The sequence below is a fragment of the Chiroxiphia lanceolata genome, chromosome 5 (assembly GCF_009829145.1).
Source record: "Chiroxiphia lanceolata isolate bChiLan1 chromosome 5, bChiLan1.pri, whole genome shotgun sequence".
NCBI classification, from domain to species: domain Eukaryota; kingdom Metazoa; phylum Chordata; class Aves; order Passeriformes; family Pipridae; genus Chiroxiphia; species Chiroxiphia lanceolata.
Window position 1 is genome coordinate 29719703 of NC_045641.1, and position 27183 is coordinate 29746885.

The following is a 27183-nucleotide window of genomic DNA, read 5'->3' on the forward strand; positions in this document are numbered from 1 at the left end:
AAAGGGTTCTGCAAGGCTATCAATAACCAAGTTACTTTCCCACTCATCTGCAGTCTGGTACTGGTTTTCTCTCTCCCCAACAACTATTCTGTATGAAAACTAGTCACTCCCATACTCTCTCTTTTCCAGAGATTAACATCAATTTGCCTATCAACAGTTTTGTATGGTGTGAGAAATACTTTGTAACCCTTAAAAGAATACCCTTAATAACTCTTAAAAAGGTCTTTCTTTCACTATTCAGCTGATCTCCATCTTCTGACCACAATTACATACTGCAGGTCTTCGCATTTTATAGACATCCTAAACCAATGAAACTTCACAGACCACTATTTAGCCTTATTGTTTGCCACAGCACTTAAAAAGCAGTACAATCAAAGAACATCTCTTATTTTTGTTTGCAAATTACATTTTACCAATACTGTAAAAATTTCTAGATTTTTTACCTGGTTTTCTTGTGACTGTTCTTTTTGCTTGTTTCCTTTTCACTTTTTTCCTTTTCTACTTTGTCTTTTTTCTCTTTCTTTGATTGTGTAGGGGGCACAAATTGCTGAGGAACCTGCTGTGCAACCAGCTGAGAGACAGGTCGAGGTTTCCTGTGTGCACACATATATAGACACACATAATGCTTAGACTTCACAAGTCTCAAATTGTCTACAGTTCAGTAACTGACATTAACAATTACTATAAAAAGAAATATTGTTAAAACATATCTTGCTGCTAATACTTCAGTAAGATAGCAGATAAAATTGAGATGTATTACAGTCTTTTGTTTCACTTACTTGCATTATCAGCAGATTTTTTTTTTATTCTACAGGATTTAGAGACAACATTTTGTGATTTGCCCTCTTCTCTCAGTTGTCATGTCCAGACAGAGACCTCATAGAGTGAACTCCAAAAGATAAAGCTCCCAAAGACAACACTTTACCACCCACTCCCAGCCCCCTAAAATGCTGAAGGGGTCTGTTTTGAGTGTACTCCAATACAGACATAGACAATCTGTATCCCAAAAAGGAAAAAGCTGACCTTTAAGAGTTAAAATCACTGTTGGCCTTATACAATAAAACTTAAGTGTTTTCAGCTCAAACAAATTCATTGAAGGCAATAATAAATCCTGTTGTGTATCATTTTTATCATGTTCACTGGAAAAAAAAATATACTGCACTAATATTAGTAGGATATAACTGTCAGAAGACATATAGTTTGAGAGCTGGCAACGGAAACATACAGCCACATTCCACCAGTATACACAGTGCAGGTTTCATTTCCAAGTTTTCATCCAAATTGACTGTGGGAAGAGTAAAGCAGGTAAAAGAATTTCAGCAGTTTATTATTTTTACATTTTCCAAAATATTATTTTGAAATGGCTTAATTTTTATTCTGTTTTGTATTGTAATATAATTATTCTAGTTTGAAAGGAAACGTTTTCCTCTTTGCAATGCAAATGTATTTATCTATTCTCTAATTTTGGAATTAAGAAATTTCAAGTCATGACATATAAAAAAGAAGGTCCTACTAATACTCTGAAGATGTAAATTTCTTCTCCAAAAGAATGTTTACCCTGCCAAGCTCTTGAATTTTGTTAGTTGAGTTGTGATGCTGGGTTTTGCAATTTTGCAGGTTATACGCACTGTGACACTCTGAGAATACAAAGCAGTTATTAAAGCAAAAGAAGCTATCAGCTTATACACATATTTATTTATCCCAACCCACAGCATCACGCTACTGGCACTTCTTGCTTAGATGAAGAGATGAGAAAAATAACAAAAGGAGGAAATCAACACAGCTCCCATTAACAAGTTATATTTTCAGTAATGATTGCAACAGTTCATATTACAGAGTGAAAGTCAAATTACAAGAATCCATGGAGTGTGGGAAAGGCAGTTAATATAAATTAGCTGAGATTTCGTGAGTCTTCACAGCAAGTTCTTAATGAATTAAAATAAATTAAAGCAAAGACTATTAAAATTGTCAACACAATAGAACTTTGAAGTAAAAACTAGAGTACCATTTTTACACTCTTGAACTAAGCCAACACTGACTCATTGAGAGACAAAGAACAGGAACAATCACAACTGGCAACTAAGTATATCAACTGGCAACTATATGACTACAGGCTCTTCAGGAGAGCACTAGGACCTTGCAAAGCACACATTGTACTGAGTCCATAACCACTGAAACAACTTGATGGACTACAAATGTGTAGGTTAACAGAGTACACAGGACATTTTTAAGAAAACCTGTCTCAGAATTGTTTTGACCTTTTGTCATAGCAGTTCATAACAGAGCAAGAACCACCAAGGTGTAATTGATGCATGAGCTTATCACTTCAGGTGGAAAATATTTGTCATATATAAACAAAACTGATAATCTGTCTTGAATTCAAGATTGTTCCAGGAGATAGGAATACAGTTTCTCATGACAGTCAAGTGACAATCCCATTATTACTACACAGTGACCTGAGAGAATAATCTGACATGTTACTTATGAATTAAGACAGTAGTGAACTTCTGGACATAGGATGAATTGTTTCCCAGAACTGTGGACAGCACCATGATTATGGAAACTTGTTAAATAGAGGGGAAAAAAAAATCCTAGTCAAATAATTTTGGAAGTTGTCAATTTGTAACAATTTCAGTTCTTGAGGGCAAACTAGATAATTTATATTAGAGTACACCTGGGAAACTAAGCTTAATTCTAAGTCCTATGTTTAGAACTTCTTTTCTTAATACCATAAAACAAATGAGACTGAAAAAAAAAAAATCTTTGCAACAAGGTACAGAAGTCAGTTAAGACAAAAAAAGCACAGAGAAATCATGTTTTGGAAGATGCATTAAAAATTAATCAAGAGGTTCTATGTGGGTTTGCTGTAACAAGGCATTCTACTCAGTTATTTTATTCCTTCCATTGAAACAGCCAGCTTTTGGTTGTCAATTATTTCTATAGCTGTCTATCAGTAATATCGATAATCTAAATTTTATTATGTGATTTGTCACTTCCAGTTTTATTAAATAATGCATTCAATGTTTTATATTAAAAAAATGAGAAAAAAAGTAATTCATATCTCTCAACATTAGGAATGTCTTTCAAGCATTCCATTTTTTTTTCTTTAGGTACTCAAAAGGGGGTACTAAATTGCAGCCAAGCACTTTGCAAGCCATGCAGGAGTTAGGAAATATCTTTATCACTCACGAAGCTTTAACCTGATAGAATTGTTCCTGACTTAGCAGTAGCTGAATCATGTCATTCAAGCATGAAGGAATTCACAGAGAAAAGGCTTTCTCAGAGAAGATAAAAGTAAGAGAAACTATCCTGTAATAGGAAATTGATTTTGATGATTTGTCAAAACACATTTTAAATTATTGGTTTTCAAAACCAATTAAAGACTCCTTGCAATAGGCTGCTACAGATTAAGTATATACAGACAGTGTTAATACTACCTTTTATTTCATCAATATACTTATGGTAATTTGCTTTTTAAGCACATTTAAGAGTACTTGAGTTTTCTGGTGTTTAGAAAGAAGTTCTGTAATCTTCTGCATTAAGACTGCAAGCACTATTGCCTCTACCACTGGGCCACTATTGGACCACCTCAACTGAACAGTTCAGAACTACAAGCAGAAATGTTCATAAAAACAATACATATCATTTAGCCAGCCCCTAAAAGCTTTGTATTCTTATCTAGTAATGCCACTTCACTAATCTGAAGGGGAACCCTAATAAAGAAAGGCATATACTATTACAGAAGATAAGAGCTATCAGTTCTTTCCAACAGAGGTGAACTTTACGGTTTAAGCACTGTAGAACATTCCAGCTCCAAATATTACACCTCTCCTCTACCACCTAGTTTTCCTTTTCAGACAGTGTTATCTTTCTGCTAAGTTAACATCAGCCATACTTCTACCTACACTTCTATTCCAACCTCATCCAGTTTTATTAATTCTTTAATTCCAATGTTGTTTTCAAGGTGCTGCACACAAATATGAACATACTTCATAGTCTCCTTAAAAAATTAGGAAAACTAACATTTTTGGTTTTTAAAAAGCCGACAGACATTAACACAAACATACAAGGATAAAGCTTTTTGTCTTCTCTACAATTCCACAAATGCTAAATGATAAGGATGTCACCATTTTAGCTCAAGTCTTGTTGCAGGATTTGATCTAGCTGCTGGTTTACAAGGTATACCTACAGAGATTGCAGCAACTTGTCTTTACTTTAGGTTTTGCATGCAGAAACTCATTCAGTGCTGATGCTCTCAAATGAAACAAATATTTAATACTGCAAAGCATGGACTACTTTTCATTGCTGGCATTCTTAAAAAAAAAAATAAATCTTTGTAATACAGCAACTTACATGCCTAAAGATGAAAAATACTCATGCACTAGAACAAATGATACCTGGAATTTTTGCCCTGAGTCATTCCATGTTGCACAGCTCAACACAATACCTTCTCATAAGTCATTTTGGACATCTCACAGAAGTACACACCTCCTTAATTTCCCTCATTTGGTACTCACCAATAATCTATGTTAATAGAATTTTGACTAATTTGATAAAGTGAATAACTTGGTTTCATTACAAGAATGCAGGTCCATTTTGACAATGGAAATAAAAAAATACCTATGTACAACAGAATCACAAAATCAGCTGGGTTGGAAGGGACCTCTGAGATCATCAAGTCCAACCCTTGGTCCACTACCACCATGATTGCTAGACCATGGCACTAAGTGTCACATCCAGTCTCATCTTAAAAACCTCGAGGGACAGAGAATCCACCACTTCCCTGGGCAGCCCATTCCAATATCTGATTACCCTCTCCGTAAAGAATTTCTTCCTAATATCCAACCTAAACCTCCCCTGGCACAGCTTAAGACCATGCCCTCTTGTCTTGCTGATAGCTGCCTGGGAGAAGAGACCAACCCCCACTTGGCTACAACCTCCTTTCAGGGAGTTGTAGAGAGTGATGAGGTCTCCCCTGAGCCTCCTCTTCTCCAGGCTGAACAACCTCAGTTCCCTCAGCTTTTCCTCATAGGACTTGTGCTCCAGTCCCTTCTCCAGCCTTGTTGCTCTTCTCTGGACCTGCTCCAGCACCTCAATATCCTTCCTGAACTGAGGGGCCCAGAACTGGACACAGCACTCCAGGTGTGGCCTCACCAGCACTGAGTACAGGGGAAGAATCACTTCCTTGGACCTGCTGGCCACACTGTTCCTGATCCAGGCCAGGATGCCATTGGCCTTCTTGGCCACCTGGGCACACTGCTGGTTCATGTTCAGCTTCCTGTCAAGCCACACTCCCAGGACCCTTTCTGCCTGGCTGCTCTCCAGCCACTCTGTGCCCAGCCTGTAGCACTGCATGGGGTTGTTGTGGCCAAAGTGCAAGACCCGGCACTTGGCCTTGTTGAACCTCATCCCGTTGGAATCAGACCAACTCTCCAGCCTGAACAGGTCCCTCTGCAGAGCCCTCTTGCCTTCCAGCTGATCAACACCCCCCCAACTTAGTGTCATCTGCAAATCTGCTGATGGTGGACTCAATCCCCTCATCTAAATCATCAATAAAGATATTAAACAGAATTGGGCCCTACACTGATCCCTGGGGGACACCACCAGTGACCGGCCGCCAACTGGATGCAGCACTGTTCACCACCACTCTCTGGGCCTGGCCCTCCAGCCAGTTCCTAATCCAGCACAGAGTGCCCCTGTCCAAGCCATGGGTTGCCAGCTTTTCCAGGAGTATGCTATGGGAAACAGTGCCAAAGGCTTTGCTGAAGTCCAGATAGACCACATCCACAGCCTTCCCCTCATCCACCAGGCAGGTCACCTGATCATAAAAGTAGATCAGGTTGGTCAGACAGGACCTGCCCTTCCTAAACCCATGCTGGCTGGGTCTGATCCCTTGTCCATCCTGTAGGTGTTGTGATTGCACTCAGGATGATCTGCTCCATAACTTTGCCAGGCACTGAGGTCAGGCTGACAGGCCTGTAGTCTCCCAGGTCCTCCTTGCAGCCCTTTTTGTGGATTGGCGTGACATTTGCCAACTTCCAATCATCTGGGACCTCCCCAGTGAGCCAGGACTGTTGGTAGATGATGGAGAGCGGCTTGGCGAGCTCTTCCGCCAGCTCCTCAAAAATGAAAAATCCACATTATTCTTCAAATACAAAGAATTTCCTTCCAGGCAATTCAGGTGAACAGAATAAAAGCTTCCAAGTTAATTCAAGTTCCCAAATCTTCTACTCTATTTCTTGTTGCTTTAAGGCCCTCACTGCACAGGACTTAGGTAACGAGTTCATCATGTGTTTGAACATCAACTTCTTTCACACTTCTGCAATATGTTCTATCCTACCAGCATTGCATGGCAGAACTTATTCTTTGGAAACAGTAGTTTAGTCAACTAGCCCCCTGAATTTTACTGTCCAGGGTTTTACAAGAATTATTAAAATTGCTATCGCCAAAAGGTCTTATAAGCAGTAAATAATCTATTTATGTATGTGATCTTTGGTCAAACTTGTGAAGCTTACCGCTCAAGAATAGAATCAGTACAAAAAAGAAATGTGATTGCCTTTACAGATTCCACATAGAGGTTTTTTTACAGTATCTCCTTGGGAAAGTCTTGCAGTTTATTCCAAAAGCTGAATTATAAACACAGGGTATGCTGATACATTATGGATTAAACCCAGAACACTTGTCACAGTTCTGAATAACATAGTAGAAACTCTAAAATCAAATTCAGGCATTCCCAAATAAGTATCTTTGTGCAAAGCATAACAAGGTCAGTCAGGCTGTAGGAAAAAATACCTACAACTATTCACTAGGCTTCAGAGAAAGTCAGTCAGCTCCTTTAAATAACCACTCAAGTTTTCCTGAATCCCACATCTCTCTTCGTTTACTACTTATGAGGGACAACTGCTTAAAAAGCAACCTTCTGTAAATAGAGGAGATCCCTGTAATATCTTCTATTCTGTAAATAGAAGAGAGAGAATCCCTCTCTCTCTCATGCCCTGCAGACTTGCCTATCTCCTTTCCATCTGCTACTGTGTGGCTTCTGTGTGTTTCTGACTGAGATGACTCAGTTAAGGTACTCAATATTTTTTTTAAATGGAATTCTAATTTCCATCATATACTAGTATTCCTCCTCCACCAGCCTCCACCTCCTTTGTTATTCCCTCATCTAGTGATGATTTCAGAAATGCCTTGTTAACATTCCAAATCCTAATAAAAATCCTGTCTTGCTGATGTTTGTTTCATACGTGTCTTTCAAAAGTCTAAACAGAATACAGTTAAGTGCATTAAAATCTTGTTGAGAACAAAACTGAATCATTCAAATCCTACTCTGTTCTCTCATTACTAGACTGGATCATTTTGCAGCACAAATGTACAGGCTTTAAATATCTTATAATTTATTTGAAGATCATTTTCTACTCACATCTATCTTAAATATTAATGTCTCAAGAAGCTAATAGAAATCTGATATCCACAGCAATACTCTAATCTCCATTTTTCTAGTTCACAGTCATTAGTGAAATCTCAAGAAAAGCTTATCTTTGCATACCTTTTACTTTATTATCATATTCTAGCTAGTCTCTACTCAAATCTCCTTCACCATGTCCTCATTCCTCCAACTACTACAGTCCACATTCTCAAATATATCTTAGAGTAACTAGAGTAATTAATTTAAAAATAAAAGGTAGTTCCTAATCTCCAAAGCAAACAGATATTTACAGAGAGTCAAATACAAAGATGTGTGATATTATAGTAAACAGCTTTTTAAATGAAGTGAAGGATGTGAAAAAGTGGTTTAAGGTAGAAGATTTTCTAAGAAAAGACTACTCCTGTAACACATCAGAGAACACCATCATCTAGGTATGAATGTTTTCAGCAATTCTTATGGCATCTATTTCAGTAACTTTTACAGGGCACAGCTATAGTTAAGTATTACAGTAATATTATAGAGTGATACGCTTCCTGTGCATTTGTAAAAAGACATTAATTATGCAAAATTCTAACTGTAACTTTGTAATAGAGCTGAGATAGCTTTTCACTCAGCAGATCCCAGTACAGGTTACAACCAGCAGCTTTGAAATGTGACTTTTCCATGATGGATTGATGATGTAGATTTAGACACCAGAAGATCTAAATGGCTCCAGGAAAAAAAGCAAATTCATTTTCTGTAACAAGTAACAAGTACCTTGAAGTAGAAGTTAGTAAGAAGTAAATAAACTTTCCTCCCACTCACTAGCCAGGTCTTTTTTATATAGTTATCTCCCTTCCCCCACCCTCATAAACTGATAAAGAGTTACTATATAAATATCAAGTAATTAACTTTCCCTCTTCCTCAGGCATGTTTTCTCTCTTTTTCAGAGGTCTTTCTGCAGAAAAGGTAACAATGACCCTAATAATTTTTGCATCTATGCCCCTCCAGAGTATCTTTTCCCTCTCACTATAATTGGTTTTAATGATAACAAACATAAGCAACTTCACCTAAACATTCACCTAAAAATTAAACAGACACAGCTACCAGAGTCTTCCTTGGTTTGAGCTAACTTCTGCTTCCAAAGAGCTTAACTTCAAAGAGATTGCTCTTTTCTTCAAGATTAGGAATTCATGAAAAACGTTGGAAGGCTGAGACCTATATTTATATAGATATTGTAATGGTATTCACAGCTTTAAATAAAAGAAATGGAACCAAATTTAATTTCACATCATAACCTTATTATCATGGCTTACAAACACAAAAGAATTTCCTAAGAGTCAAGAAATTGATAGCTGAATTCCTCATAATACTGAATGAAATTACTAGAACCAAGACACACATACATGCATTATGTCATTGTAGTGACTATCCTCATGTAATAACGCTGACAGTCAAAAGCCAATTTGACACATAAGGAGTGACAGAGTCTTACGAGACTTCAAGTGAGAAGGCAAAACTTTAACTGTTACATTTTAGGCCATTCATTCCAGTTTATGCACAAATCTGTACTGTTAAAGTGTATGTGCAATCTGGCTGCACAGAAACCAAGAAAAAAATTCCCTATCTTTAGCCCATCAATATCTTTTTTACTGATCTTTGTGCTTCAAGACAATGAAGTTTTCAATGCTAGTTTGACAGTAAAAATTTAAAAGTATGAAACTTCAATAGCAGAGGACTATTTTTGTCAAATGTAAAACACTCATTCCCAAACAATTTGACAGAATTATTGAGCATTTCTATACACAAAATGCACAGTTTTTAATATATCCTTCCACGTATTTGCAGAGTAACAGCTACAATGTTTTCAGACTTTATTTTCTTCTATCAGGCAATTTTTCAATTAACAACATATTTTTCTAGATTTGATACATAAGTAAAATTTGCTTTCTAAAATTACATTTATCTTTTTACTGACTATCATACCTACTCCACAATGTCTTTCTGCAGCATCTTGTGCAACAAGAGCTTCTAGGTTCTGCCAAACAATACTGCAGAACAAAGAAGGTGCTTTTTGTTCCATTACTATTGCTGGGTTTTGCGACCAAGTGCAAGTAGGCCACAATTTACCTCCTAGTAAGAAAAAAAAGATTCCTTTCTGCAAAAGCACATCAATATTATTTAAAGCAAACGGGAAACCATCAGGAACACAGTGTATACTAAGTAGCATTGCAAATGCTGTGGCCAGTTAGATCTTCCAAACTGTGTTCTGCACAGAAGCGAGCAGCTCATGTAACGATGCCACTCCTGACTTTTAGCAGTTGAAGTCCCATTATGAGAAGTAAAAGACATTTCCTATTAGCACTTCTTGTAATACAAGTATAAGTTGCTAGCAATTAAATTAAATCACTACCAGGAGAAGCAGTCTTTGGGTTCTGACACAGATCAGCTCACCCTCCCCCAGTCATCACTACTGTATTAAGCTATTCATAAAATAAAAACTATCAGATTAAACTACACTTAGCTTGCCATGTCACACGAATATGCTCACACTAATCACCACACAAAGCCATCTTGTGAGAAACTAGTCTTTATTTCTACAGTTCATGATTAAATGCATCTTCAACAATTTACGCTGCTATCCAAAATTATTTTTTCTCATTACCATTACTTCTGTCATATCCTAGAGTGTTAACAGTACATTACACTGCCTCCACAAATTATACAACTATGTAATTATGACAGTGCAAACAACAGAGTTAGTAGACTGTATGGGAAAACATAATATAGTTCCATCTGCGTATTGCAGAGTAACAATGCAATTTCTAAACATCCTATGCATATTTGAATTCTAACTTTCAGCCAGCTCTGATTTGTGCTTTCATATTCTTAACTATTTTACAGTGTGAATCATTTACTTGGAATTCATCCATTCAGTGCATTTCTAGCAATTCTGTCTTTCAATAAAAGCTGATTCAATTAGAATAGACTCACAAGACCCATATGGTTTTATCAGTCACAGTAAAAATGTGCAGAAAACTACCCCTTGAGGCAGTGTTCCTGTTTAATCATTCCCTTAAAGGGAATGCCCTATTTTCCAGATGACATTTAACAGATGAGGCCAGCAAGTCTCCTGAAGACAACTGGTACAATGCACAACAGCCTGCTCTAAGAAGAAATACATGTACCAAGACCTTTAGAAAGGCAAAGTTCATCTTCATGGATACTTTTCAAAGCCGTGATGAAATGTTACTTCTCCAACAACCAGTTAAGTCTCCAACCCTCTGAACGTTGTTAGAATTCTTTCCCATGTGCCACAGACTATGGCTCATCAATGCTCAGCATGGCAGATATATTGAAAGTACTCTGTTAGAGAAACATAAAACCAATTTATGTTTCCTAGAAGACAATATGCTCCATTATGAGCAGCGGTTACAAAGCTCAGTTTCCTTAACAACTTCCCCTGAGGAGGCAGCATTTGGGACTCTACAGAGAAAGCAGTGGTTACATTGTTTTAGACCCCTAGATCCTTGGGATTTATGGGGAAGTGACCTCTTCTGACTGCCAATCCCACAAAGGATTGGATCCTTCAGGCTGCTCCTCTGTCCCCTTCCCGCAGAAACTGTGATGCCTCTTGCACCCATGCAAAAAAACACACGCAGAACACGAGGTTCGCACTGATGCAGCAGCGCAGTCATTGTTGCACTGAACAGGGTCAATACTTGGTACAGTTGGTTTTGCAACCAAATAGGAAAGAACTTGCTTCTCACCTATCTTATTTGTTCTGCACTGCAGGTGTCGTCTTCCCAGAAGGCTGCAGCAATCTACCAACTTCTTGCATTCAGAGCCAGCCCCACAAAGATGTCCAGCTTAAGTAGGGGAAAAGACTTTCGACTAAAAAGTCAAGTCTCCATAACATTCTTCAGTAAAATGCATATTAATCTTAAAAGATGCCACAGAATCAGTCCTGACCTTCTCTTTCACCCTTCTTATTCAATTACAGAACTTCTAGTGCATGATTGTAATCACAGATTTCAGTGATATCTGTAAGAAACAACTTTCACTCCATGTGCCAGCCAACTTTTTTCAGCTTTTAGAGTTAGGAACTTTATTTTCATTGTGAATTTTCAAGCCCCCACTCATTCACACATTTTTTGTCTGCTAGGCACTGTCATTTGAACTGTACAGTTCAGAGAAAGTATATTCAAGCATTATGAAAAAGTTCAAAGCTAAGTACCAAATCTCCAGTAAAACAGAACGGGAAAACTTTCAATTGCTCATTTCCTCCCCACCCCTCAACTTCTAAGAAAACGAGAAAAAACTTGTAGCAGACATCAGGGTCTTGTAGTCTTCTCCCAGACTTTTGATGAAAAATTTGCCAGCCAAAAGCCTACCAACAACATTCTGCAGCTGAACTCTCCAAGTTCAAGCCTGCTTCACATCAGTGTACCACATACCAGTGGAACGCACTTCAGAGGGTACCGACAATTCTCAAGATCTCTCTGTCCTACTTAAACCAGGATAAGCTACTGTATGGAAGTGTAAAAATTGAACACATAATATTTTGTTCTAACCTACTTTAAAAGTATTTTGTAGCTCACTGTAAAAGCCAAGACACGACTCGATACTTTAAGAAAATTTTCTGCAAAGCATACTGTCCTAACCTGACTTTCAAGATGAAAAGTACAGACACTTTATCAAGTTTTAAATAGGAACAGGCATAGTGGGCTGTCACAACTATCAAGGAAAAATTGCTATAAAAAGTCATGGGGCAGAAAATGCAACTTCTCATCACTCTACAGGTGATACAGGAGCTTTCTTCCCACCAGCTAGACTTCTCTTTTAATATCGTCCATCTTATTGTAGGTGTTTATTCAAATCCCAGTAGCTTTTAGTCTAGGACAGATAATTTTCCCTAGAAAAGATACATGGAGCAAGAATACCATTGGTGGCACTAAAACCAAAGAGGACATTTCCACAAAAACACTCAAACAAAAACAACAACCAAAAAAACATTAAAAAATCCCAAACCAAACCTAACCAAACAAACAAACACAAAAGCCCTCCAAGAAACCCCCAAAACTAAACACATCAAAACACACACTACTTATGCCCTAAAGAAAAGTACTTAACCATGAAAATAGAGAGAAGTATATCCACTATCAAATATGGAAAGGAAGCAAGTACCAGATGGCATAAAGGCTTCCATGCTTCAGTGCCCACACAAAAGTTTAATTCCATGTAACCAAATTAAACAAGGCAGTATGAGTACAAGTGAGAATAAGAAACAGACTGGGCTACTGAATGTTAATGATGGCAGTCTACAGCCTCTAATGAAATTCACCCTCAGAATCAAGTCTTTAGAGAACTACATGAAGATGGAAAAAGTCATCAAGTACTGCAGAAGGGAAAATAAAAAAAAAAAAAAGAGAACTCCCAAGATAGGCAAATAAAAACGCAGGTAGGAGTAGATGACTCAGCCTAACTCAAATTTCAGAAAGATACCAGAATGAAATTATTTAAGAATTGGGAGCATTAAAGGATAAAGCCAATTGGTTTGTTACAGCTAGTTCCTCTCTTTTATGGACTGATAGTCCTACTGACTAGGAGAAAAGGAATACATGTTCCAAGTCTTACTTGCAGCACAGTTAAAAATACATCCTCCCACTCAAGTTAAACTATGATGAGGACAAAGTTTCAGAATGAAGTTCAAAATGTGGGTTTGCTTGTTTAATAGTTCTCAGCAACAAGCTGCAGAGACAGCAGCATAATTTTTATAGTGAGGTTCTACAGGCATACTATTTAATATTCTTAATCATGCTTTGGACAAAGGAATAAGGAATAGAACAAGCATCAAGCTGAAAGGTGGTGACAACTATTTGATAAGACCATCCTGAGTGAAGATGACTCAAAAATCAAAATTATGAATTCCAAGAAAGACAGCACAAAGCACTGCGGGCCTTATGACAGCATGAAAAAAAAGCCCTACTTAAGTAACAATGGGATACAAAGGACACCAGACTGTACTGGATCAAGCAGATTACAAGGCATGGATAAGTCAACATCATGGTACTACTGCACAAAGGAAAATTCTCCTTCAGGGAAGTGTGAACATCAGAAATTGTAATTTAGCAGAATTCTAGAAAGCCACAGTCCTTCTAAACCATACACTAGGAATTACTCAGCTGAAGGTATGTCCTCATTCTGGGCTACTACTGTAAGGAACAAATGTGTCAACTGAACACTCAGGAATAAAGAATCATGATAGAAAGAATTATGATTTAAGAAAATCATTACCTTTAAGAAAAGACTGCTGAAATTTCTTCTTTATATGAAAACTTACAGAGGGAAAGTGGGTGAATATGAAAACCAAAAGCCAATAACCAAATAACTACAAATGTAGTGTGTAATGCACTAAAGGGGGAAGGGGGAGTATAAATCAACCTATCTCACTGAACACAAAGGTTAGATATCTGGAAAAACAGCAAGGGTAAAAAGCAGTATAAATAACCTATCTAAAGAGGTTATAGTCCCCTTCACTGGAGACTTGTTAGCATAAAGATAATGCTAGAAGTTGCCCAGGTTTTACTGATCCTCTTTCAAAGTAGAAGAGGGTCTAAATCACTGGAAGACCTTTTCCATCCTGAGCTCCTAGGACAATAAGACAAATGAGACATATCAGCCTTTACACCCAAACTTATAACGAACACAAAAGAATTCAGAGCTTTCACTGCTTTCTAACTGTGGAAAACAAATGCTAATCTATTTTGCTGACAGAACCTTTCTCTGATCCAGCAGTACTATTAATAAAGTTGGCCTTCTAGAGAGCGTATCCCCTAAATCCATGATCAGATCTGAGATCTTGGAATCAGAGGGCTAAGTAGTTCTTCCTGTTCAGCATTAGTTCTGATATCATTAGTTATCATAGGAGGGGAAAAAAAGAATGTTTATAGAAAGCGATAGATTTCTTTCTGCTCCATGTTTGTTTGTTTTAATTACATAAGGTGTATATACACAGAGGAGGTCAAGTAACTCAATTTCTGGCCGACATAACTACTGATATAACACTAGGGAACTACAGGCCTGTCAGCCTGACTTCAGTGCCAGGGAAGGCCATGGAGCAGATCATCTTGAGTGCGATCACACACCAGGTTACAGGAAAACCAGAGGATCAGGCCCAGCCAGCAAGGCTTTAGGAAAGGTTGCTCCTGCCTGACCAACTGATTTCATTCTACGACGAAGTGACATGCTTAGTGGAAGAGGGAAAGGCTGTGGATGTTGTCTGCCTGGACTTTAGTAAAGCTTTTGACACTGTCTCTCACAGCATTCTCCATGAGAAACCGGTTTCCCATGGTAGGGACAGGTAATAAGTAAAAAAACTGGCTGGATGGCTGGGCCCTGAGAGTGGTGGTGAAGGGAGTTACACCCAGATGGCAGGTGATCACTAGTGGTGTTTCCAAGGACTCAGTACGGGAGCCTATCCTGTTTAATATCTTCATTGATTACATGGACCAGAGGATCAAGTGCATCCTCAGTCAGTTTGCAGGTGACTGACCAAGCTGGGTGGGAGTGTTGATCTGCTGGAGGGTAGGAAGGCTCTGCAGGGGGATCTGGACAGGCAGCATTGATGGGCTGGGGACAACTGTATGAGGTTCAACAAGGCAAAGTGCTGGGTCCTGCACTTGGGTCACGCCAACCCCAGCCAGTGCCACAGGCTGGGGAAAGAGTGGCTGGAAAGCTTCTCAGTGGAAAAGGACCTGGGGGTGCTGGTCAACAGCCAGCTGAACACAAGCCAGCAGTGTGCCCAGGTGGCCAAGAAGGCCAATGGCATCTTGGCTTGTATCCCAAATAGTGTGGTCAGCAGGACTAGGGCAGTGACTGTCTCCCTGTACTCGGCCCTGCTGAGGTCACACCTCCAATCCTGTGTTCAATTTGAGCCCCCCACAAGAAGAAGGATATTGAGGTGCTGGAGTGTGTCCAAAGAAGGGCAACAAAGCTGGTGAAGGGACTGCAGCAAAAGTCTTATGAGGAGCAACTGAGGCAGCAGGGGTTATTTAGCCTGAAGAAAAGAAGGCTCAGGAAAGACCTTATCGCTCTTTACAACTACCTGAAAGGAAGTCATAGGAGGTTGGTGTCGGTCTCTTCTCCCAGGTAACAAGTGACAAGACAAGAGGAAAAGGCCTCAAGTTGCACCAGGGGAGGTTTAGTTTGGATATTAGGAAAATTTTTTTCACTGAAAGGGTGGTCAGGCATTGGAACAGGCTGCCTGAGGAAGTGCTGGGAGTCAGGATCCCTGGAAGTGTTCAGAAGAATAGATGTGGCACCCGGTGACATGGTCTGGTAGTAAACACAGCAGTGCTGTGTTAATGGTCAGACTCGATGATCTTAGAGGTCTTTTCCAACCTTAACGATTCTACAATTTTATGGTTCTATTTTCAACAAGATGCAAAAAGGAACAACTAAACTAGGTTTAAATCAACTATCGAAGTGGGATCAAACAGATCCTATGGGGTTTTAGCCCGGTATCAAATACTCTTTCTTTTGTTCTGGGAAGACTGCATTAATAAAGTGAAGGAAAAAAAAATTACTGAGGTATATCAGACATCAGGAAGGAGGTACAGGAAAAAAGAAAACAAGAAAGCATCAAACCAAAAATATCAATTTCATGCTGGAGAGCAAAAAAAAAAACCACAACACATTTTTTATGAGCTGTTTAGAGTAATAGATTAAAGTATCTGTCAAGCTCATCTTAAAAAAAAAAAAAAGAATCAACACCCCCCTCCACACTTCTTTGGAAAACCAAAAAACTTCTTTCTTTTCTAGAATTTATCTTCTTTCGAGTGGCTGTGAATTGCATTCTCTATTGCCCATATAAGCTACACCCATCAGAAGCATCTAACAGAGCCAGGCCACTCAATAGAAATTCATTCATTGTTTAATAAAGAAAACAAAAACTCATTCTAGTCGATGTGTGCAGAATTCTTAAGTTTCACGAAATTTTTACAGGGAAAATAATTCCTAAATAAGTTTCCTAACAATTCTAAAAACTCTTCTTAAAAATCAGACTGGAAGTCCAGAATGACTGAATTACCCCATGGCTATCTACAGAGCAAAAGAGAACTATTTATTCTTACTTTTTTTAATAATTTAATATTGACACTAAAACATAAAACTTCTAATATAGAGCTTGGTAAAATATGGATTATATATGACTTTTCCATTCACTTAATTCCTGCAAATATTTCCTTCTCCAAACTACCACAAGTAACGAACAGCTCTTCAGTCTGTTAAGCTTGATTCAGTCATGTATTTGTAAAATCAGCACGACAAGTAATTCTTCCTCTTTTTCTCCTTTACAACCTTCCCCCCAACACATACACGTATGTGCACACACAGAGGCTGCATAGTGGAAGGCAGAAGAGTGAGTCCTTAACAAGCTGTTGTGAAATAGACACATTAAACCAGATATACAGGAGAAGTACCAACTCTGTCCTCAGCAGTACTGGATTTCAACAGAAATACAAATACCAGATTTGATTAAATGTAACTGATTTGTGCTTATAAACATCCAGATGGTACATGACTAAACAAATTGCACATGTTTTCTGAAGAAAAATGACCTTGATATCCAAGTTAAAAAATTAAGCACTTCATTTATGCTTCTCTCGAAACATAAAACAAACTCGTGACAGTTCCAAATAGGGACCTATATCTCATATTTAGGAGATTATCAGACATGCTTATAAAATCATGGACATATTAGCTCGCCAGCCTCTCAGACACAGTCAAGGAGCACAGACCAAATACCAAGGAAACATACAAAGACTGCATCCCCGTTCCTTATACCTCAGACTGGTATGATTTAAATTTGGCTTTCTTCAGCTGGGAGAAAAGGAGCAATTCAGTAATGAAGATCAATAGATCACAGGACAAGGAAGCCATGCCCCCATTCAGCTAGTTACACATGTCTCTACTTTGGCAGTACAGGATGTTAAGAGGCACAGATCCCAAATCCACAAAAACTCGTCCTGACTTAAGATAACTTTCTCATTCTGGTTACAAATTTCAGGGGCTATTTTATAAATGATATTGCATATAGCAGCTCCCTCAACATGTGTATCAAATAGGAATCCCTTAAAAAAAAAAAAACAAACCCAAACTACATGCAAGTAAACCAAAAAAAAAAAACCCACAAAACTTCACAGAAGTCACTTGTACCCGTCTCATTTCTTTATTCTGCCTCATTTCCCCCACCAAAAGAAAATTATTATGGATTTGAATAGTGTGCACTAAGACCCAAATTTATAGGCAAGATTAAGTTTTTACTGAATTCAGAGAAAGTAATGAAAGAGGCTCTAAAAAATAAAATCATAACAAGCATAAAATACACTTTGTACAACAAATCTTCCCCTGTTAACCAGCTAAGACAATACTTTTAGTGAAAATATCCTTTTTACCTAATTTAAAAATCACAGAATGCTATCAACTCTGAAAAAGGGAAATTGATCATGTCCCTACCCCTCTTTTTTCCTTTATTTACATAGCAGAGTATCATTCCAAGCATTTCAAATTTTAAAAAGCCAATGTTTGCAGTTCCTCCTGCAGTTCTCACTACCCTTCCCTGGATGCTCATCATTCACACTGAAAGGAGAAGTGGTTTATCACAGCACTGAAAAAAGAATAGGGTCCTGCAAATAGAGATCAGACCACATACATAAAAACCACATGAAGGAAAGCAAAGTGACAGGTAATTTTAAATCTTGATGCTATAGCTGACTGAATAACAAGAGTGTTAATAATGCTTCTAAGGAAGTTTGAGCAGAGAGGTGACAACGGGGTAGTAATGCAGTCTCCCAGAAGGCAGAGGAGACTAGGAAGCGTACATTCCTGTAGAGGGAATGCCAGTCCTCTTGTGTACTTCTTCCCAGCAACACTGAAACTCTTAATCTTCAGCTTTACAACACATCTAAATTACAGTGACTAATGGTGTTAGCTGGCAAGAATAGCAAAATCCAAACATCTATTGAAGGACAGACAAACCAGGAGCAAATAGTTGCTGCAATAAGGTCTGTCCAAGGATCCAGCCCAATTCTTGAAGGTCAACCAGTATTAATAAACTCCTGATTCAGATAGTGCCATGAAGAGCAGAAGAAAAGAAAGAAAAGAAATGGTAGCTTGCTAATGGAGGCAGCTTTCTTTTGACAAAGCGGTAATTGTGAGAGTCAGACCAAATTCAGCAACTCCATTACAACCTCCCCAGGAGCAAAATAACTCCCTTATGTGTTTTCAGCGCAGCATCATTGCCACTGTTGCTTTTACATGATTCCAGTCTGGGCTTTTTCAGTGTTCTAGCAATGACTTCTCTGTACAACATGGGTGACAGATGGGCAATGATGATTTTTCAAGTGATTTAGTCTCAGCAAAACTCAAACAATTTCATGGGGCAAGGAAATCAAACCACTTATTTAGCCTAAGGACTTTGCCTCTTGCCAAACTTCGATGGTTTCTGCAAATGATAAAACTTCTCAAAGAGGTCATACAATTTCTTTGTTATGGAAACTATTAGGCAACCTAAATATAGAGTTTGCTACCAGTTCCCTCTATAACACAGTACGCTAGGGTTCTCTTCAGTATTCCTTACTCATGCTTCTAATGAACTTCAGCAGGAGATTTATCCAAGTAAGAAATGATTATTACAGTCCTATGCTCCTTATGTTTATATAATGTCTTTCATCCAGATGATTTCAAAATGTTTTAAAGGTCACACGTAGAAAATTACTATATTCAGTGCAGCCTCCTATCAAGAGGAACATAGCAATTTCAGTACCCAAGCAACAAAACAGAACAATTTAGGTTAGAAAGTAAATACAAAAGCCATGCCTACAGGGGGAGTTTAGATCCTCAGTGACATTACCAAATTAACATCTGGCAGTGGTTCTAGAGTAAAAGGTACAGGGATTTTCATCTGGCAGATGGGAGCTTAGTTCTACATCTGACTCATGGCACATCTAACTGGCACCACGTTGGGGTACTCCTTTAGTACTAACCCAAGGAAAAGAGTGCCACCTTGGGAATCAGTTACACCACTTTCTGCAGCATCCAGGACTTCTCTTGGACACCCCCCCTCCAAGCACAGCCCAGCTTAATCAATCAAAGTAATACTGCCATAGACAAAGTTAATTGAACTCCATGATCTAATCTGCTTTCCAAATTCAGTCTAGAAATAAGATATAATCAAGAAGTTGTAAGAATTATTTGCACTAATCTTAACAATTCCACGAGTAGTTAAGGAACATAATCCATGTCTAGCCCCTGGCACAAAAGATAACTCTTTTGGAAAGAAGAAATTATTCAACAGTGAAAACATCCATAAACCCTACCCCCACCTGAGAATATTTCTGTAAAGTTAAATGTACATAATCAGTATTAAAAAAAAGTTTTAATGAACTTTGCACCTGATTTCCAGTGGCCTTCAAACCCAGTAAACTTGAATATGATTGCCTGTTTTTCCACCTGAAAATCTGGTCATATTTAGTGAATTTTAACATGCAGAAGCAGATATTAAAACATTCCACCACAAAGAAACACATTTCTCTGAATTAAAAAAAACCAAACAGTGTTTTACATTGCCTTCTAGACAAAAAAACAGTCAAAAATTTTAAGTAAGAACACTGCACACAAAGAACCATGCTGAGGCATCAATTTAATCTAACATCAAGCTTCAAAATGGAAGACTGAAATAAATAAATAATGCATTCTCACTGTCATCAAAACATGGTAGTACTGTTATTCTGTCCAATGCTGATGAAAACCATTTTGTCCTACAGGTAATACCAACAAATGCTTTAACAAGGCACTAATTTTGTCACTTGGATTACAGATGCTTAAAAAAACCCAAATAATAAAACCATCCAAATGGCCTTTTGTGTCTCTTTGGCACCCTAATGATCCTCTCCATGGACACAAGGGTCTACTTACTAGCTCAAATCAAATATCAGTATTGGAGACAAAAACTGCTTGGCCTAAAACCTCAACCTGTATTTATCTCATGCCACGTGTAAAACCTGGACTTTGGAAACACATGAAAATGCAATTCATTTAAACCTTATGGGAGAAAGAAATCCATAAACCTACTCAGGTACACATTGTTACAGTGTTTAAGTAGAGAAACAAAAATCTACCTATCAACTACAGTTCTTCCATAGCAGGTCACTGTCAAGGAGAAACTGGAAATTTAAAAAAAAAACCAACAAAACAACCCAAATGTTTTCTTGCTAAATTATATAAAATATGAAATATTCAAGGGTGGAAACTAGAATGCAATGAAAATATTTGTTTCTCAGGAACTCCACACTCTTTGATTTGGCATGGTTTTTTTTGTTTTGTTGGATTTTAAGTTTCAATGCTTTTATGCAGCTGAGTTTCCAATGCAATAAAACATAATTTTACACTGACTGTGCCTATCAAATTGACTGGATGTTAAAGAGCCTTTTTTAAAGGCTTTGCATTAATTCAGTAGTCTTATTTTGCTGAATATTACAATCTGTACATATTTCTCTGTGATATAAACACAATGCCATTGTTATAACTGCAAACCACACTATTTGTGACAGATGCATTTACCTCACTGATTTCCTTTGTTTGAAAAAAAAAATCAACTAGTACTGAAATCTCAAGTTATAAGAAGTCCTTTCAGCACTCATTCTGGTTTTCAAAAGTCTAAGAAACCAACTCCAGAAAAGGAGTAATTTTTTTCTCGTGTAATTGGATCCAACCTTGCAGTCACAATTTCAAATGTAACGTGTTGCAAGTCATATTCATCACTGCTTTAACCAATATCTACAATGTAATTGTGGCTTTTGATAGAATTGCAACTTTGATTGCCATTTAAACTTCTCCTGCCGAAGGGATTAACCTCTAGGTATGATAACTGTAAGAAAGGATTCTTGAGCAACACTCTCTTCTGTTAGCATGCATGGCTACAAGTGCACTCCTGTTCATTTATAAAAAGCCTCCATTCCCCAAACACACACGCTTAGCCACAATACTGAAAAACACCGGCAGGCACAGGAACCACTGCAAGGTAATCCACTGCAAGCTTTTCGACTGGTGTACAGAGAAAAGGTCCTCCTGGGAAGTCACGGTTTCATGAGGATGCAATTCCATATGGCACAATTCAACTAACAATTCCTTTCTAAACACTGAAGGGTTATAATCCACCCCCTACAGCCCCCGGAAACCTGGAAGGTGATACTCTGTGATGAAAAGTGAATTAAAATTAATACTAATACTAATAATAATAATACAAAGGGATTATGTATGTGGCAAAGTTAAACTCACAGAAAACATGAATTAAAAAGAAAAAAAAATATTAAAGGGTGAGTGTCTTAGCAGGCACACCCCAGGTGATGGTTCTTCTTCGTGCAAGGGGCACAGCCTCTCCAGGGTTAGGCTACGCAGGCAATTATGCCCTTCCTGGTATTTATAATTTCTGTTTCCACACACGCCCGTGCACCGCTGGGTCAGGTTTACCGAGGAGCCCCGGGGGGGCTGGGTGCTCCCCCTCCGCCCCCCCCGCACACCCCCCGGTAAACGTGACCTGATTCCTATTACGGTCGCCCTCCCTCACACCCCGGGGATGTTCCGCGGCTTCCCCGGCCCCCATTCCTGTCACGGCCGCACAGCCGCTCCCCCGCCGCCCTCGCTCCCCCCTCCGCCGGCGACCCACCGTGTGGAGGTGCCTTTCCTCACGTCGCACATCAAGCACTTGAAGGCCTCGGCGCTGTTGCGGAAGGTGCAGACGCTGCAGTCCCAATACCCCTCGTCCGAGGAGGGTTTCGGCTGCCGCTTCGGCCTGCGGAGACACACGCGCGCCAGGGGCAACGCCGGCCGCGCCGCCCCCGCCGCCCCCGGGGCAACCCCGCCGCCATCGCCGCCGGCCCCGCGCTCCCGGAGGGCCCGGGGGAACCAGAAGGCGCCGCCGCTGCCCCTACCTGGTCGGGCTCTTCTTGTCTCCCATGCCGGCTCCAGACGCGTCCCCGACCCGGCCCCGGCGCGGCCCTTTGTGCGCTTGTCAATAAGAAGGAGCGCGGGGGGTCTCCGGGCTCTAGCGGGGACCCGGGGAGGAGGAGCCGCCGCCGCAACCTCCAGCTGTCGGGGAAACTCCCGCTGCCGCCGCCGCCTCCCCGCTCACGTGTCCGCCCGCCGCCAACCAGCGGCGCCCGCAGGCCGCGGCGCCCCGCGGGCCGCGCTCGGCGGCAGCTTCGCTCCGCCGGCGGCTCGGGCGCTGCGAGCGGCGGCGGCGGCGGGGCCCGGGCAACGCGGGGGCTGCTGGGGGCGACGGGCGGAGCGGGGGCGGTGCCGCCGCCGGGGGGCGGCCCCGACGGGGGGACGGGAGGCGGTGCTGGGCTGAACGGGCAGAGCGGGAGTGTGAGGAGCTGCAGCCGGCCTGCGCGGCTCTGCCCTGGAAGCCGCTGGTCTGTTGTCGCGCAAGGTTGATCGCACTAGCACCTTGTGCTCCTTCCCACAGAAATTGCTCCAGGCCATGCTTTACAGTAAGAAAGAAACGGGAATAAACTGAACACGAAGTTTTGCTTAGCAGTCTTGGTCTTGAAGCATGCCGTTGGCCTGAGGCCAGTGGAGAACGCCGTGGGTACCAGTACAGGACCAGGAGACAGCGATGTTACCTGGCACCCGTGTGCAGCGCGGTGCTTTTGCACTTGAAAACTTGCAAGTACAACGTGGTTCACAGGCATCATAGCAACATCAGGCAGGATACGGGGGTTTATCACCTCTGTTATCTTAGAGCACCGGAGCCCAGTCACAGACTAGGATGCCATTTTGCAGGATGCTGTGCAAACCGAACAAAGAGCGTATGTCCTAAGTACTTAACAAAGACAGCATTAGACACAGGTAGACAGCAGAGTGCAAGCAGACAACGAGATGATACTGGTCAGCATGTCAGTGGCCAAAAATATTGTTGCTGCATTGTCTTTCTCAGGAAATGATAGGATTTCAAGAACAAAATATGCCCAAGGATAGCTTTACCCAAGTGTGTGAAGACAGATGTTTTTGTAAATTAAGGAAGTGGACAATGGAGAAACTTTCTGATTCTGAAGGCAAAGTTGTCAAAACAAGTTTCAGCTAGAAATACTGAGATATGATGGAGAGAGGAAAAACATAAAGTGCTTGACATCTCAGGAAAGCAAATAAAGACCCATTCATTGGGACATTACATTTATGTACAAGCACTAACACTTCTACAAGATTCATAGTTTCTGTGTCTCTCTAGCAACCCTGTGCATCAGCAAGTGGAAAACTGTGTAGGATTTCCTACTTGTGGTTGGAAATTCATCCTAATTTCCTTCTGCATTCGCATCCAGCTTCCAGCATTGCAATCTTCCTCACCTTATGGGGTTTTTTTCTGTATTTACCTTAGCTTTTCCTTTCTTCCTCTATTGCAATTTCCTTCTTTATTCTCTCTTTATGCTTCTCATAGAGTCTTCTGTAAATTATGAATAAAATGTATGCATTGCACATGTAAGGGTGGACCATGCCACGCACAGATAGCGGGCCTGGGGTTGTTTGCATTTAGTTAGACATCTATGTGAACTAGGTGCCCAGACCAGCCCCCAGCGGGGAGAAATAAGCTCATGCTGAAAGTGATTGATCTGATGCTAAGACAGGCATCTATAATTTTCTCCATAATTTTATGGGGACCATTTTTTCCTTTGACTATAAAGAGCACTTTGCACAAGTAGTCCAGAACTGGACATCTACCCTTTAAAATTACAGTACTATATGAGGTGTCTCACCTGTGCTTGAACCTCACACTACACAGAAATCTCTTAACAGGAAGCAGTGGAGAAACCTGTCTCCTTGTGCCCTTTTCCACATTGCACTCTTTCTAATGTATAAATAAACATATTATTTCCTCATTTTTGGAAAGCAATTATTTTGGAACAACTGTTTTCTCTTAACCTTTCCTCTGTCACAGCCTACTTTTTCCATACGAATTGTGAGAAACGGAACTTCCAGTGATGGTTACAAAGGCTGGAATATGTTGTAATCCCTCAGGAACATTCTTGGAGAGAACCATTTCTAATCAGTCAGAGGAATCGCAACTGCCAGCCACAAATGTTATCCCTAGCAGACAAGTAATCTTTCTGGTTGTTGTGTTGCAGATCTCCTGCTTCAAGGCCATCACCAAACCACAGTGCTCAAAATTCAACATGTTTTCCCAGCAGCACTGGACCTGTTTCCCACCAAGCTCCCAACATATCCTTATTTTGGGAGCTGAAATGTGATTCAGATGGTGCATTCAAAAGTTCAGGTGGATGGCCCATGGGTTTGTGCAAGGGTGGGTCTCATTCTTGAATAACACCGAAGAGGAAAGGAAGGATATTTTCCTCACACCTTGTTCTGTCCTCAAATAGGAGCACAAGAGAACACCACTGAAACCATCAAGCCATCCCACGTCATCTTTGCAAATGAAATGGTGATAGAAGGCATTATTTAATGGCAATGCAGGAAAGCACATGGAAGAGGTGTGTGCATTAGTCAGACGCTGAAGAGATTTGGGAAGACTTTGATACAAACTGACAAAGTTGAGTATTCCATAGCCAGATATTTTGTCATCCAGTGATACCCATGTGAATTCAGAAAACTCATCTCTCTTTGCTATGGCACATGACTTAGACTCTCACTGTATGGCACATGACCTAGAAATTTTGACTGACAACATTTTAATGGCATCAGTATTAGCAGTCTTTTAAAAAGTGTTTCAGGGAAAGAAAGGGTAAGAATGAATGAACCATCATTTTGAATTCCCCTAGTTCTAGGTTTAATTTCATCTAGAAGTACAGTTGTTCCAGAGTAGTTATTTGCACCCTGTTTTAATTCAGCTGAGCTAATGTAAACACATTTTTGAGACAGAAGAGATGGGCAATATAATTGTATCTTTGTACATCAGGTATTCACTCTCTAGCTAGTGTTTGGTCTCTTATTATCTTAAAATTGACTTTTTTTGTAGCATTGTACAAGAGAAGTACTCACAATATGATTATGATATTGAAGATGATATTATGCTGATAGCTTTGTGGAAGTAATATATTTCAATACATGGTATAAATGTTCCAGCATTCATGACTTCTCAGTTAAAAGTTTATTCATAATAAAGAGGATGCGAAAGGGGATGGTAGCAATTTTTAAGTATCTTTTTGTGTGAAAATTCTTGCTGCAGGGAAAAATCACAGTTGTTTCTGAAAAAAGGTATTCACATTCAAGGTTATTTAATAATAGCCTGCTGCTGTGTAAATCCCTATGAAGACTTACCATTTAGTCAATACTTGAACCATTGTTGTGCACATCAAACCTAAGCCAGTTGCTGCATTATCAGCATCTTGAGCAATTAAGTAATCACTTTGTCACTGCTTGAGCTCAAAAAACTCTCCATAAAAATGATTGTCATTATACTGTAGATAAGCCACCTTTTAATTCTTATTCATGAAAAGGAAAACTACATAAGTATAAAATTGCACTAGAACAAGTGCATGTTATTCCAGCATGGTGTGTCTCTTTGGGTTACACTGATATAATAAAATTAACACAATTAAATCAATTCATGGGAATTTGACTTGTGACGTTTTTTGACATCGTATAAGGAGGCCCAAATCCTGCCTGGGTTTCTATGTGATGATGCACTGCAAAAAAAAAACAAACAAAAAAACCCAAACAAAAAACAACCAAACCAAACCAAACCAAACCCACACATAAAAAAAAAACCAAACCAAACACAAAAAACCCCCAAAACCAAAAAACAACAAAAAACAAACAAACAACAACAACAACACAAAAAAAATCAAAACAAACAAAAAACCAAAAAAGCCCCCCTGAGCTAGTGAAAAATGAAAGCTGCTTTCAGACCCTATAATAAAGACGGTAAGATTGGTGATAGTGAGAACTGCCTCTCCAGCCGGTGTTTGCTCAGCCTCGGGGGCAGCCCAAGCTATCAAAAAACTATCAGTGGCTCCTGACAATCCATGCTTCTCTTACTAGTGTGTGGAGGTAGGAGAGTGAAATTCTGATTTAGAGAGGGCTGGGACCGAGAGGGACTACATCTAGAGATTTGTATTATTTTCTAATATCAGACAGCCTAAAAAATATTTTAAAGAGTTTGCATTTCCTTGCATGTACGAGCCTGACCTAAACATATTGTGTACCTTTTAGGAAACTATGGCACTTATGAGAGTTGGTTTATCACCATATCCTTCAGGTTTCACACAGCTAGAATGGCCCTGACATCAGCAGGGATATACTGTCGTGAATCTCGAGTAACATGGTGGTGACTTAAGTTCAGGAGTCTTTCTGGGGCCATAATTTGCTGATTTGTGCAAATTTGGCTCCAAACACATAAGACAGAGGATTGTGCACAGAACTCTTGCAGGTTATAGCACAGCAGCAGTAGCTGTGTGTGCAAGATCAAGAAAAATTTGACCATAGTGGATTATTTTTTCTATTTGTCCCCTATGAACTGAAATGAAATTATCAAACCACTTACTTTCAGATGCTTGGCAATTATCAAATAATTATTTCAGTAACTTCTTACTTATCACTCACTCTCATGGTTTGGGCACAGCCTTTATCCTTTCAGATTTTGTAGTAAATTTAAAAGTTGTTCTATAGTTTCTTTAAGTCCTCTGCTTTATCAAAGAAAACTCCTAAAGTATAAGTTTCCCTGCTTTTTCTATTCAGACTCTCTCTGAGGTAATCCGAGGTGT

At 39.6% G+C, this 27183-nt stretch overlaps 1 protein-coding gene across 1 annotated transcript in view; it reads right to left on the minus strand.

Moving 5' to 3' along the window:
* Window positions 1–22627, minus strand: part of YAF2 (YY1 associated factor 2) — a 32966-nt gene extending 10339 nt beyond the window's left edge. The window contains exons 1-3 of the mRNA XM_032687403.1: window positions 22399–22627; window positions 22134–22259; window positions 444–593 (exon numbers count right to left, since the gene is read on the minus strand). Of these exons, the coding sequence (XP_032543294.1) occupies window positions 444–593; window positions 22134–22259; window positions 22399–22424 (302 nt within the window). The 5' untranslated portion in view covers window positions 22425–22627. The remainder of the gene's footprint in view (window positions 1–443; window positions 594–22133; window positions 22260–22398) is intronic.
* Window positions 22628–27183: the final 4556 nt, after the last annotated feature.